Consider the following 14,262-nt stretch of genomic DNA (forward strand, 5'->3'; position numbering starts at 1 on the left):
AAATGACAAGCAGATTTTGTTTTAAAGGATTACCGTAATGATCCATCAACTGGTTCAATAAGAGGCTCCCAAGCTTCGTACTTGTCATTGTATGATCTAGCAGTCAGAGAGAAGCTAAGACAGGAGGTCGAGAAGTCCTGTCTTCCATGTAAGCTGAATCCAATGCTGCTTAAAGATAAATTACACAACGGTACCATCTGCAAATACCCAAAATGACAGTTGTTATGCCATTTCCATGCACTTACAATCAAGAGAGAAACAGGTTAAATTCATACAATAATAATGAAGCTTCAGAAAAAACAATGAAGAATTTCCCTGGATTTGGTAAAGCTATCTTTGATCAGATAATTGCTGTAAAGACAAATTATACAGTTTCAATTTTTTTTTCCAAAGGATTTTATTTGATTCCAAAAGAGATGATACCCCACTCCGATTTCTATGGATTGCATTTGAATTTTCCAAAAATTTTCATTATCAATAGTCATAGATGATTAATTCTCAATCCCATACATGCCACTAATGATGATTCACATGTCTCAATGACTTTCACTTCCATGATATTTAAATAAACGGTAACTTCAGTATTCTCTAACAAATGTCAGAAGAAAATACATAACAAATGCACTGCTCTTAAATTATGAGTCAAGTGACCAATCGACAGGGAAAAAGGGGGTAATACTATCAAAATGACATCTAATCACCATAGACAGTTAAAATCTAAACTTATTGGAGTACAGTTCAAGCTGCTTCTCACTTTTGCCAATCATGTGAAGAAGATTGATAAAAATAACATACCAAGCCAGTATAGTCATCAAAAAGAGCTGCAGAGAAAGTTCTTATTTCTGCATCAATTGCAGTGTCATCTGAACCGCTTGCAATATCTGGGTCAGCAAGCTTTAAGGCAAACCTTCTTGGGGGTTTCTTGAAACCACCACGTACAATAAAAGTACCCAAATCGTTTCCAACCGTCCATATGCTAAATGGCTCTTTCACGAATTTTATATCAGATGTATCCCACAAGCTTTCATCAAGAAATTGATCCCCTGTGACCATATCACTACGAATGCATCTTAAGGAACTGAAATCAGATAGCTTTGCAGCACCCTTACAAGCAACACAACCCAAGGAAACAAAGCCAGGTGGAGCCTGAGGCAGCCAAAGAGAAATATTATCCACCCCTCTATGTTTCTTTATCTGTCCAACACGTTGAAAGTCCAGAGGGGGTTTGTACAGCTCCTCTCCAGAATCATGAAGGACCACGCAGGTATTTGGAGGTTCATACCTTAAAAAGAGTCATGAAACATGAGCAATGCCCAAAAACAGATAAGGCCGAAAAAAAGAAAACTGCAAACGAGTATACTGCAAGCATCAAATGCAGATCAGCTATGTGACGCGAAGAATAGAAAACTGTGTGTATCACATACCCTTTAACAGCAATATCACCAAAGTAAACCATCCCTTCAGGTATGGTAGGGCGCCATATGGATAATTTCTTTCTAGATCCTGAGCCTTGATTCCACCAGATCAACCGAAAAGTAGCAACAGCCTCAAATCTCCTTCCAGAATTTACAGTTGATGACCTTTCTGACCGGATGGTATGTTCACGAGCAGAAGGAAGCGTTTGGATGTCTGAGCTCTTCAATGTTTGTGAAGAAATATCTGGAAAACCAAAAACTAAATGCCGTAATTCATAAGCTCTACCAATCAAGTTCATTGTAGTGGGGTCAGCTGGCAGGAAGGTGCCAACAGAATTATCCACACGCCAGAATACCAAATTTGGATAACTGCAGATTGAAAATAAGTAAAATTGTTAAAATTTAGTTCAGTAGCACCACAAAAAATCACACAGATTCTGGCTAGCAAAATCATATATTACACCCAGCAAAGTACCAAGCAAATACAGCTTCTTGAGTACCATTCAATTAATTCTAGATATGGCATCATAGGATTTGCTCAAAACGGATAGCATTTAGACATGTAATATCCAATTACAGTGCACAATTAAAACTAAACATAACTCCTCACAAGGCATGATGATGTTCAATAAAATCAGTGGCATGTTCAGAACGACGAAGAAAAGCATACAATGCATTTGCCTTATGAACAGATGCCACATACTTGAAATGGTAGCTTCAATACATAAAATATAGACAGAAATCAAAACTTTCACGTACCAACTGTTCAGGCTAATGTTTATACAATCTCTAAGGCCACAGGATGAAACTAAGGATGCTAAGATGCAATGAGCAGAAGATGCTGGAGGTTCTTTCCTTCCAGAAGAAACCACACATCCCATTGACAAATAGCCTTTTGGCGCTTCAGGGAACCATATGGAACAAACCTTGCCTCCTTCACTGCTGTCCTCACCATTAATTACACCTTCAGACAAAAAGCTATCCATTGAGGTTGAGGGCCAAACAAGCTTGAAAGACTCAGGTCTCTTTACTCGTACAAAGCTGGTATTAACAGCAACAACTCCTTTGGTTGGTGGCTTGTCTCTGTCACATGGAACCAAACTCAGTTGATATAATGAATAAAAGTAATACCAAAAAGAAAAAAATCATTAAGAAGTTCACTCACAATGGTGTGAGATAGTCACCAAGTATTGCAAAACCAGGTGGTGCACGTGGTCTCCAAAATGCATATACCTGATCATTGGAAGGGTCTGCAGCAGAACAATCAGTCACATCATTTAACTTTCAAAGAACAATTTTGTAAGTCAATCTCAGAAAGGAACTATCAGCAAGCTACTTGATGTTGTGACCTACTTTTAAAGGTTCCAATTTTGTCAAATTCGGAGCACACCACAGTCATTTTCTTTGATGACATCCTCAGAAAAGCCAAAATGTCATCTTCAACAGCCAGAAATAATCTCAAAATGCTAAATGAAAAATTCATATATATATCTGAAATAGTCAATTTCATATTTGTCTTCCCAGAAGCATTCGAGTACGTCATAGAGGTATCAAAAGGCTCCAAAATCCGGATTCCATTGCTCTCCATGGTAAATCCAAGAGCTTCAGCAGTAATGTCAATAGTGTCACCCTTCAAAACAAGTCTGCCAGATAAAATTAAGTAAGCATTTGTTTCATCAAGTACATACAACTTGTAAAACAACTGCTGAGAAGACACATTTTCAACATGCATTTTTTGTATTAAATCACAGATTAACTAGGAAAATACACTATATAATCACAAAACCTTAAACATGTATGCAAACATGACAATCAATTTCACAGCATAAATATTGTAAAAATCTGATTGTCAGGTGACACGTAAGAATCCTAAGAGAAGGATAGCATCCCACCGGTGCCATTAGATCACTCAATGCAGGAAAATCAAATAACAAACAGAGCCAATGGAAGAATAATTTCAACCCAATGAACAATTAATTAGGAAGGAAAGAACCTGCAGAATGCATCTAATTGCGTGTGCAAAAGCTTGTTGGAAAGGAGAAGTGATTTTCTCACATCCTTTGACATATTATAAAAGGTGAGCTCTGGACCAATAGCCTGCAAAGCAGAAAATAATTTAAATTCGACTAGACATACATAAAAAATATAAGAAACCAATGCCAATTTTCAAATGAACCCTTCCAAAAGAAAAAGATCTTCAATCCAATTTTCTAGAAGCCAATTCTTCAAAACTTAAACGCTGTACCATGAAAAATTGAATAAAATGCAGCAAAAGATAATAGAAAGTAGATACTCATTTAACTAATGAATTTATTCTTTAGGTCCAAGGACTAGAAATCCTGTAAATAAACATCATCTGCCTGTATACAAGTACAGCTACCCAAAAGTTCCAAAAAGATGTTTTTCCACAAAGGAGAACTTTCAGGGAACCACAAAAATATTGGTCGAAGGCACAGTCTTCAACTGCTGCACTCTACTTTTTTGCCCTCAAGAACTTTGGTCTTGGATTCTTAAAATGCATCTGAACATATCGGAGCAGCATCCAAGAGCAATGTGCTCCTTTTATAGTTCAATATAATCCCACTAAATAGTAGACAAGTACATAGATTTTGGAGAAGAAACTCTATATACTACTGAAACTCTTTAATGCAGCAGGTGACTACATTTTGTCCCTTTTTCTAAGGACATGCAGAATGAGATTTACTTTCCCACTCCATAACCTCTTAAGATGCTTTTATGAGAAAATTCCACAGGGAGAAACCGACTGCATGGCGAGGTCTTCAAGATGTTCTTAATGGGAGCCAATTTATTCTATGCTGCCAGACTTATTGAAGAAAAATGTACAACAAAACCAGTTGATTTTACTGAAGATTCAAATCACCAATTGCCCCCAGACTCAGTAAAGAAAGACTTTCAAAAAAGTTCCTAGTGCTGCAAAGTCCTTGCAAAAATCTAAACAGCAGTTACCATAATACTCCACCATTGCCTGCAATTGTGTAATACTCAAAGCGATACATATGCAAAAAAATTATGAAGAACAAAACGTTTACTAGAACTATCCAAGTTTTGGGAAGAAATTTTAAAAAGTTCAAGGGTCTGTCATACCATTTAAGCTACAGGAAGATGTCATAACTGCATCAAGGAGTTAATCTATATGTTCTCTGTCTTAATTTCTTGGCAATGCAAATGGATCCTCAAAGAATTCATGTAATTAATCCAAAGAAAAAACCAAAGAGTGCTAAAAACAGTCATTAATGACCTGCAACTCAAAGACAATCTCAGTGGATCTGCTGCCAGCAACATTCTGTGGAGAGACACTGTTACTACTCTCCCCAGAATAGCTCTGAGAATGACCACTATCCCCTTCGTCAAGGAAGACATTATCATCCTCAGTAGCTGAATAGCTGCTATTAGATCCCAAAAACATACAAGAGTCTAAGAACTGTCCATTCTGCACCAACAACAAATGGTTTAACTGAAAGTGAGTTCCAATAGTTAAGATTCTATGCACCAAAACCTATAATGAGTAATTCAACAAGAAATGATATGATATACCTTGATGGTAACATTCGTAAATTGAAGCTTCTTTCCAGTTCCTACAAAAAAAATAGCTTCCATACTTGGAGATGAGAGATTAGAACCCTGTCTATCCAGCAAATACAATGTCCCACCTCTACCATCATATAAGAAAAGGTCAAATCTTTCATCATCGGCAACCAACGGTCTCAGCGGAGAGAGTGAGAATTCAGCACTAGGTTGACTGAATGTGGACTTATCAAGAATAATTCCATCTATAATGTGCGAAGCATTCTTATCCTCTTCATTTGATAGCATACCACGAACCGTAGGCACAAAAAACTCAACAACATCAAGCAGAAAATCAAGTGCAACGAGTAACTGTGGCCTCTGGATACATAAGAATAGAGATGTGGAATAATCACTAAATTTAGCATCAAGAACGAGCATTGTAGGAACTGGTTTCCTATCAATATCACCCATTTTGTTCTCCATCTTATGAGGAACCACCTCATCAGTCAAAAAATCTGTAGGATTATATCCAATGGTCTCTGGCTTCCTAATTGCCAGCCTAAGTTCTTCTTCTGTACCTTCCCGATCATCAAGCATGGTAAAATCCTTAAGAGTTGCAGACAGAAAACCTTCCCCTGATGAATTTGATTTATAGAGAAACCATGCACCACTAACCTGAAATACAAAATTGAATACTGGGAGTTTGACAAGCAAGCATAGTTTATACATCCAGTACAAGATACTAACTTATAAAGCAGATTTTCAAAGCACCTATCATACATTAGAGTGGGTAAACAAATAATTGCCTAGGTGTACGAAAAACATCCTAAAACATCATACACAGTGAAGCAGAGTTTCATGCAGGAAAAGCTTTTCTGTGTTAAAATATTGAGTAAATATATCTAAAACACCTGCAGACAATTGCATATATGACTAAGGTGATTCTTTTAGCCTTTCCATGAATCAAGCTGGTGGCCCCCTTTGACGAATTCTTCAAAATTTTAAGGAATAATAAGCAAAGCCAACTAATTTATTCTCCTTATCTTAATCCATCCTCATCTCTCTTCCACCATGAAACATGAATGTTACCAATGCCCTGTGCTGATGACTAGAGGCCTGTATTGGTCCTACTTGAAAAGAACTCAATATCATTGTCACAAGAGAATACAAACAAAAAGATCCATATGAGTACTTAAAAATCCTCTGATAAGAAGCCGCAAGGATATGAAAGTGTTTTCAAAGTGGAAAAACAAAGATGAGATACCAAGACCAAGAAAACCAGTGTACAAAAGTTCCTGACCCAAGAGCCCTTGTCCACATCCTATAATGATCTAGAGAAAAAAGGCAATAGAAGTATGTTACCTTTCCCTTGCTTGGTATGATTAAAGAAGTGGGGAACCTAATTTCTAAGTTTGCTACCTTTTTCTGGAAAACTGATTCTGTCAAAACATATATTTAAAGCTATTATCTGCCTTGACAAAGCTCAATTGCTGAAAACATTTCACATCAATGGGCCAAATCACACCATATCTAAACATTTAAGATGCTTTTCATAGACAGGAGGGGAAAAAAATTTAGTAAGACAAGTTTTGAGGTTAGTATACAAAGCTATTATCTGCCTTTTGCTGAAATTTCACGTCAATGGGCCAAATCACATCATATCTAGACATTTAGATGCTTTTCATAGACAGGAGGGAAAAAATTTAGTAAGACAAGTTTTGAGGTTGGTATACAAGAAAAATGAAGACAAGGAAGAATCAGTCACCTTCAAAGTTGCAAGAGATGCATCCCTTGTTACGCCATAGTAAAGGCTCAGTTCAACTAAATCAATGATAACAGAAACCTTGGTGGAAATCCACTTTTCCCTACCCAGAGTTCCAGATTCTGTTGCATTAGAATCTACAGGAACAGAAGGTCCCGCCACCTCTACTGAAGCAGATGAGGAAACATTCAGTTGAGGAACCAAGTTTGGAGTCTCTGAGAAATTAGACTGTGCACATTCTGAAATGATTCGGTACTCTTTGTTGGAAAGAGCTGCTTTGAGTTCTTCAATCTAAACAAAAAAAACAATGATATCTCTTCAAGAATACGATTTTATTCTTCTGCCATTGTAAAGTGAAAAAAATTTAAAACTTGGCAAATTATAGAACAAAGTTTGAAAAGGAAATGGAGAACCTTTCTAGATGGCACCAAGTTGAATTAGTTCAGACTATACTACCTTAATATCAACTTCTGTATCAGGAATCTGATGCAGCAAGTCGCGGAGTGACCTCCGAATAATAACAGAAATACCATTGACATTCTGCATTATACTTTCACCTAATTCTGTTCCAGAACCAACATTCAGGTTTATGTCTTCAACCTACATTAGGACATCAAAATAGGTTATAGAAATATGTATGGAAACCGAATTCTACAAAAGAATGACCGGAAGAGAAGAAGCTGCCAGTGTTGAATATAATATACAATTCTCTATGGTGAGAGTCCGTTGCAAAAAGAAAATATTATGAATCAACAAGCAGAAACAATCCACCAGTTGAGGACATGCCACAGCATATTCTCAAAAACAAAGTAACTTAGCCTTAGGTCTCCTACAAACAGCCAACAGACTATCAGTTTCTCCACCTATCAACTTTCATTAGTATACAACTACCACATATCAGGATAAATCTTACTTTAACAGTTAAAATAAAACCATGTGGATCAGTCAGTTGCAAAAAGAAAATATTATGAATCAACTAGCAGAAACAATCCGCCAGTTGAGGACATGCCATGGCATATTCTCAAAAACAAAGTAGCTTAGCTTTAGGTCTCCTACAAACAGCCAACAAACTATCAGTTTCTCCACCTATCAACTTTCATTAGTATACAACTACCACATATCAGGATCAGTCTTACTTTAACAGTTAAAATTTCCATGTGGACAGCATTCATTTCTTGTCTGCTTCCGTGAAACCATTGGAAGGTGTTCTGCACAGTTATATGCACAATATCGAGCTTGAGATAGCTGTAGAAAGATGATGTAAATGGTTAGCTTGACTAAATCTCCCTACACTTCACATGCACATGAAAAGGTTTGCAGAATATTACTTCGAAAAAGAGGGGGAAAAAAAAAAGAAGAAATCTTACTCAAGGCTGTCCGTTCTCCTGGGCATTAATATTATTGGCTTCCTCAGGGAAAGATCAAATTTTACTGCAGGTGACCCTTCAATTTCACTTCGAGTAAATGACTTTTCTGTATTTGTTTTTTGATCTTTTACCCTGACAATATCCACCGAATTACTGGGAACAAGACCCATGAAGTAGTTGATAACCTACAAGGCATTTTAATATCGTTGTAGTAAATTAGTAAAACAGCAACAAGTAGTTGAAAACCGCAATTGTTACTAACCTCTTGGAGAAAGCGATTCAAATATACTATACGGACTTCAGAAAGCTGACCAACAAGACTGTAATCATAACCCTCATAGTCCTCATCATCAGGACTAAATGAACAAAAGACCAACTACAAAATTACAGACAGAATTTCAATAGAAGATAAATGAAAGGAGGTGGCAATTAATCATACAAACTAATAAAAGCTAATAGACTAGATTCATAGAACAGCAAGCTAATACAAGAAAATAACGCATGCTAGAGTATATAAAAAAGATCAAGGCAGAGCAACAGCATTGGGTCTTTCCAGCAGCTTATGCATTATCATGATGTAAAATACCGCATGTTCTATTTTATGAACTAGATGCCAACACAACAGATCCATATGCAAAAAGCTTAAAATGCAAATCCATGGTTTTTATATTTATCTCTTCGTGCTCTTGTAACCTCTGTTCTCTTCATCCTTCAGGATTCAAATGACAACAGCACTGACATTTTCATGCTTAGTTCTTATTCTAATCTCTCATGATATTGTTAAAGCCTTGAGACAAGTCTAAGGTTGCTCCCTTTAACCAGGAAGGTCAAGGTGCAAGAATACAGCAACAACTTCATTGTTTGACAATGTACCACTGCATATGCCAATCTTTTCCAGACAACTATGGGAGGAGCCACGAGCATTGAACTTTTACCCTCTTAATCCTAACCCAACACATATGGAATAATATGATTCCAAATTAATTCTAGATGACTACTAGAATAACCATCCTAGGGCTTGCAAAGTAGGAGGAAAATTTTATTTAGAATCTCCACCAAACTTCTCAAAATTCTGATATTCAAACTTTTCCTCTTTTTCTTCATCCACTTTAATCAAGTGCAGCACTCCAATATACTCCTAGAACTTGCAAACATCAATATAAAACTGAAAACACTTAACACTTTGTTGGAAATGGTTAACCAATCTGATCAAGTTACACTATCTAGAAGCTATACACTATCTAAAAACTACGGGTCAAGGTCAAATGATTAACTCAATGATGCAACATTAACAGTTATATCTGTTAGTTTGCAATTTCTACAATGTATTTGGAGATAGTTAATGCCATATCCATATCTGTTAGGTTGACAATTTCTACAATGTATTTGGAGACACGTAATGCCAAAATAAGAGGAAAAGAAAATCCTCAAAAGTATGAGAAGACAGAAGATATGGATCTTCTAGAAGAAAGTGGAAGGAGAATAGCAGATATGGAGCCACAAGCATTCAACCTACACAAATTAAAAAATTAAGTGAATTGCTCCTTAAACCAAGAGACAGTTTGCTGTCCTATTCTAGACATGAATGAAAAGGCTCAGCGATCTAACCCTCTTCACACATCCCATTAGAGATAAGCTTATTGTTAGAATGACAAAAAAAAAAAGGGAAACTGAATACCATCTAATCACAAAGTAAGAGAGCAAAGACAACAAGGCACAATTAGGTCTCTTTACACAAGAAAGAGGTTCTGTTTTTAACATCTCTACATGATTATAATGCGTCTCTGTCTGGAAGCTAAAGGGTTCAGCATAACTAATTAGGCAAACAATCTCTCAGAAACAATGAGAAGATAATCTGTTGCATCAAACACAACATTGCAAAACAAACTGTTTATATGTGAGTTGACATATTGCAGAGTCATGCAAAGACGAAATTGGAACTTTTGTTAATAACAAAGCTCATCATAAAATAATACCTCCACAAATGAACTACCGCCTGGATTTCTCATATCACAGGCCCAGAAATAAATATGGTTGCTATGAAGACTGTCATCACTTATTCTTAAGTTTCCAAGGGATGCCTTTATACTAAAAGAAGATGGAAACACCTATAACATGGGAAAATTTGTTATAGAAGATCAAAGGTATAAAATTCACAAGATAACACAAATTAAGCAATGAGAAAGAATTCCAAAACCTTAATATCAGTAAGAAAATTATCCTGTGACAAAGTAGCAAGCTTAGAACCATTTTCCTTCATCAACAAAATTTGAGCACGAGCCATTTGCAGTGTCAAATAAAAGATGACTCTGGACTTGCCCTTCCCAATAAAACCTTGGGCCACAGGCTCCTCCAATACATCTGAGGCCTGTTTATCAACTGCATTTTTGTCGGAAACATCAGATTGTACCATAGCAGCCGAAGTATCACGGAATGACTCACAACTGTCATCCTGAACATTTATAGCATTAACAAAATTCATGATGGCCAGTATCGTAGGCCGGCGACAAAAAAATGAAAGAGTAGCAAGCGAAACTGCCACCTGAAAGACAAAGGACACGGCATATTACAAGTAGGTAAGGAGAAAAAGAAAGGAAGAGCAAGAAGAAATCAACTCTCCAGGAACAGCTGACCTTTGTCTCAACACCCTCATCAAGGGATGAATTCTTATCATAAAATATAACTTGAGCCTTCACAAAGCTATCTAATGTGTCATTGACTTCCATATTATCATCCCCAGGATGACTATTGTTGGCGGGAAGTAGACCAGAGAGACGGGAGAAACTAAGGGCTCTGATAGTATTATCTACTGAGAGAAAATTTTGCGAACTAAAATAATCAGGTTGAGTCCTCCATGACTGGGGGCTCTCATCATTAAGCGTCTCTGAAGCCTCGTAAAATTCATCTTCACCTTCACCTTGACTTAAATCATCACTCACAAAAGTTCCATCCCCATTTACATTTGACAGGGACAGTGCATCAGAACTCCTGATGACTGATCTTGCAAGATAACAATACTGAGATCTCCCTTTCCGGCAAATTAAATCTTCCACCTCTAATGATTTGAGGACCGTCCCAATGAACATATCATTATCTTTTACCAACAGCTCAACCTGGCAAAGCAAATCAATTATAACTCTTCCAGGAAACAAAAGCATAAAAACTACCACTAAAAGCCACAAAATATTCGCACCCGACCACCAGTTGCTCGGAATTCAAATAAGCGTTTCTCCTCAGCTAGAAGCACCTTCAAGAAATTCTGATCATTCTATGAAAAGGTACATCAACCAACAACAGAGTTACTTAGCTGTCACACTATGAGACAACAACTGTTTAGAATCCACTTAACTACCTGACAATTGTAATTGAAGCGTATCTTTAGTTCATCAAGCACACCAATCAAGAAAACTTTCTCCATCTTTGAGGAGTCCAACAAGTCTTGGTTGTCAACACGTTCAACTTCAGAGTCTTCAGAGTCCGATGAGGTCTCTAAGACACCAGTGATAGGAGCAGACCTCTGGTAAAAAAAACATAAATTGAGCAAAACTATCACTTAACAAAGAACTCTGAACTGCAATAAAGGACGGTAAGAGGGAAACAAAAAATTTCAGCATCAAATGCATATCTTGTTAAAAGATGCTCGACCAAATTAGAACACAATTGTAACAATATAAATGAATCACGATTTTTGTTTGGCCCAACTACTGCTTTTCATTAACATGAAGACCACATTCAGTCATCAACCAACATTCTAAAAGCTTAATGGTACTTGGATACATCCTGAATAATTCTTAAGTAATCTCAACCCATGGTACAGAACCTATTTCCAGAGCCCATCTTTGCAATACCATTTTCATGAACTATGTGTATGTGCATTAGGATATTGCATGTGTGCATAAATACATTTGAATAAAAGATATTTGTCGGTGTGTCTGTGTGTGTGTGTGTATAGATATATTTAAAGAACAAAGATAACTCCTAATCATCACATTTAGAAGGAAATATTAAAACTCTAATAAAGAAGAATCAAGTCAGCATGCTGTTTCATCTGATTCCATTTCCCAAAGATCCTTAGACAAATAAAAATCCCAAGATAGAGATCCCCAAGGAAAAAGAAGACAAAAATGTAACAGTATGAATACAATGCAGTCAAAAAGGGTGCAGAAAATTTTAGTGAAAAGGGGGCACCCCAGTCCAAGTGTACAGGAAAACTGGTAGTAGGAGCCATCTCCAGCCTCAAAGTGAAAACATGATTCCAGCAAAATCAACTTCAATTACTGAAATTTACAATCAAAAATATAAAAATGACTTCTAGCATCCCACCTACTGCCTAGTAGGCCATATTCCTAACGAGCTTATAAAAATCAACAGGACATAAAATGTCCACAAACTCAGAGCCTAATTTTGATCTCCCATAGCACCTCCGGTACCAAATAAAAAACATTTCTTCCATCAATTCCAGTTAACCCTAAAGGCATCACGTTGACCAGGCCTGTTTGTATGCTGTAGGTCCATAGATGCATGACAAAGGGGTTACTCAATTTGATAGACTCATTGTCGTCCAAAATACTTGATGGCTCAAGTGCACTTCCATTTGAGAAACTAGGAAAGATCAGAGCGTCACTTGGTATTGATGAAAAAAGAAAAGTTCACCATTCATCTTTCTAGACTTAATACTCATGCTACTCCAAAATTTTCGCTCCTCCATCATTCAAGTAAACTTTCCCAATAATTGACTAAACTATGTACTTTGAGAAGTTAATTGTTGACAAAGAGTCAGATTAGTTGACACATTGCTGTTAAAGAACAGAAACCTAACTTTGCAGTCAAGCATATCTGAGTCTTTGAAATGTGGAATTATGTGCAATACTCCTTGACACTAAAAGATTTCCAAAATTTCAGATACAAACTAGGTGATAGAAAAAGATTTACCGATGCACGATAAATGCCCCCCTGCAACCAGCTCTGCCAGGTCCTCCTTGAATCTTCAGAGTCACAACGTAATACTAAGGCATTTGGATCTTCTACTATCTGTAAAGAGATTAGATGACAGTAAGCAAGGTTAGAAACGAAAAAAAAAAAAAAAAACAATTTTCGTACTACTACAATGACTTCCAGGTTATTTCAACACAAACCTTGTTAATGGACAGCCCAGAGATACAAACTGCCAACACGTGTTCTAGATTACCAGCGATATCTGCAGGAACTTGATGTAGCTGCTTCCCTCGAAGGCTGGAACAAGAAAAGTATTTATGTTCATTAGTTAATGAAGAAGTACATAAAAAGGGCATAGCACGTCTCATCCAGCAAAAGGAGAAAAAAAATAAAATGCATCACCCAAATTTCTAACGATTACGAATCAATAATCTGATAATCCATGACTAATGTGAGACATATAACACTTGATAAGTCAAGGAATAAATACGTTATCCAGAACTTCTCAGCTAAATAATTAAATAGAATTGTGTGTGACAGCCAGAATAAGGTCCAACGGAAAAGATCCAAAGGCTTTATAAGAAGTCCAACTTCAAACTCATCATTATAAGAATAGATGGAACCAATATGGAAGGATACCTAATTGATAAAGATGTATAAATGCCCTATTAGTAGTTTTCCAAACTATTTTTGAGTTTATTATGATAGTGAATATTTCATTGAGGGAGTATTTTGGTCATTTTTTCCTAAAAGAGAATCATGCACCTTCAATCTCATCCTCACTTTTATGTCAGCTGATGTTTGAGAGCATCTCTCAACTGACTTTGCCACTAGGGATTACAAAGTTTCAGTTACAGATCCAGTGCAAATATTACTAAACCTGTCCAATAAGATCGTGTTCAATTCATTTCAATGGCTACCCACTGTTGCACAGCTTCTTTCAACTGTGAATATAGTATTATTTCCTAGAAGTTCTTTGATAAATGAGAATGTGAATAAACTTTTATGCCAAAAATCCATGTTTACATAAGAGGAGTCTTTGGTCTAGTGGCTAAGGTTGAGGCCCTAGGAATTAGAGGTTCTAGGTTCTAATCCCTGCTTCCTTCCCGCTTCTTAAATCCCACCCCCTGCTAGGAAAATTTTTTTTTAAAATTTAAATAGATCCAGAATGCAATATCATGATATTAATTACATAAACCCATAACCGTGCAAGAAGAAATGTAATTCCAAATGAATCCAATAATGACGAAAACAT

General features: G+C 36.6%; 1 protein-coding gene across 1 annotated transcript in view; it reads right to left on the bottom strand.

Annotated features, from left to right (window-relative positions):
• The window catches only part of LOC113779113, a 51,200-nt gene that overhangs the window by 23,585 nt on the left and 13,353 nt on the right, over nt 1–14,262 (bottom strand). The window contains exons 20-40 of the mRNA XM_027324562.1: nt 13,208–13,304; nt 13,005–13,103; nt 11,425–11,589; nt 11,266–11,340; nt 10,706–11,185; nt 10,270–10,614; nt 10,049–10,180; nt 8,335–8,448; nt 8,073–8,257; nt 7,842–7,950; nt 7,162–7,305; nt 6,709–6,996; nt 4,971–5,618; nt 4,675–4,866; nt 3,409–3,512; nt 2,769–3,058; nt 2,581–2,665; nt 2,175–2,498; nt 1,425–1,784; nt 796–1,282; nt 34–197 (exon numbers count right to left, since the gene is read on the bottom strand). Coding sequence (XP_027180363.1) covers nt 34–197; nt 796–1,282; nt 1,425–1,784; nt 2,175–2,498; nt 2,581–2,665; nt 2,769–3,058; nt 3,409–3,512; nt 4,675–4,866; nt 4,971–5,618; nt 6,709–6,996; nt 7,162–7,305; nt 7,842–7,950; nt 8,073–8,257; nt 8,335–8,448; nt 10,049–10,180; nt 10,270–10,614; nt 10,706–11,185; nt 11,266–11,340; nt 11,425–11,589; nt 13,005–13,103; nt 13,208–13,304 — 4,887 coding nt within the window. The remainder of the gene's footprint in view (nt 1–33; nt 198–795; nt 1,283–1,424; nt 1,785–2,174; nt 2,499–2,580; nt 2,666–2,768; nt 3,059–3,408; nt 3,513–4,674; nt 4,867–4,970; nt 5,619–6,708; nt 6,997–7,161; nt 7,306–7,841; nt 7,951–8,072; nt 8,258–8,334; nt 8,449–10,048; nt 10,181–10,269; nt 10,615–10,705; nt 11,186–11,265; nt 11,341–11,424; nt 11,590–13,004; nt 13,104–13,207; nt 13,305–14,262) is intronic.

This window comes from Coffea eugenioides, chromosome 8, assembly GCF_003713205.1.
Source record: "Coffea eugenioides isolate CCC68of chromosome 8, Ceug_1.0, whole genome shotgun sequence".
Taxonomy (NCBI): Eukaryota; Viridiplantae; Streptophyta; class Magnoliopsida; order Gentianales; family Rubiaceae; genus Coffea; species Coffea eugenioides.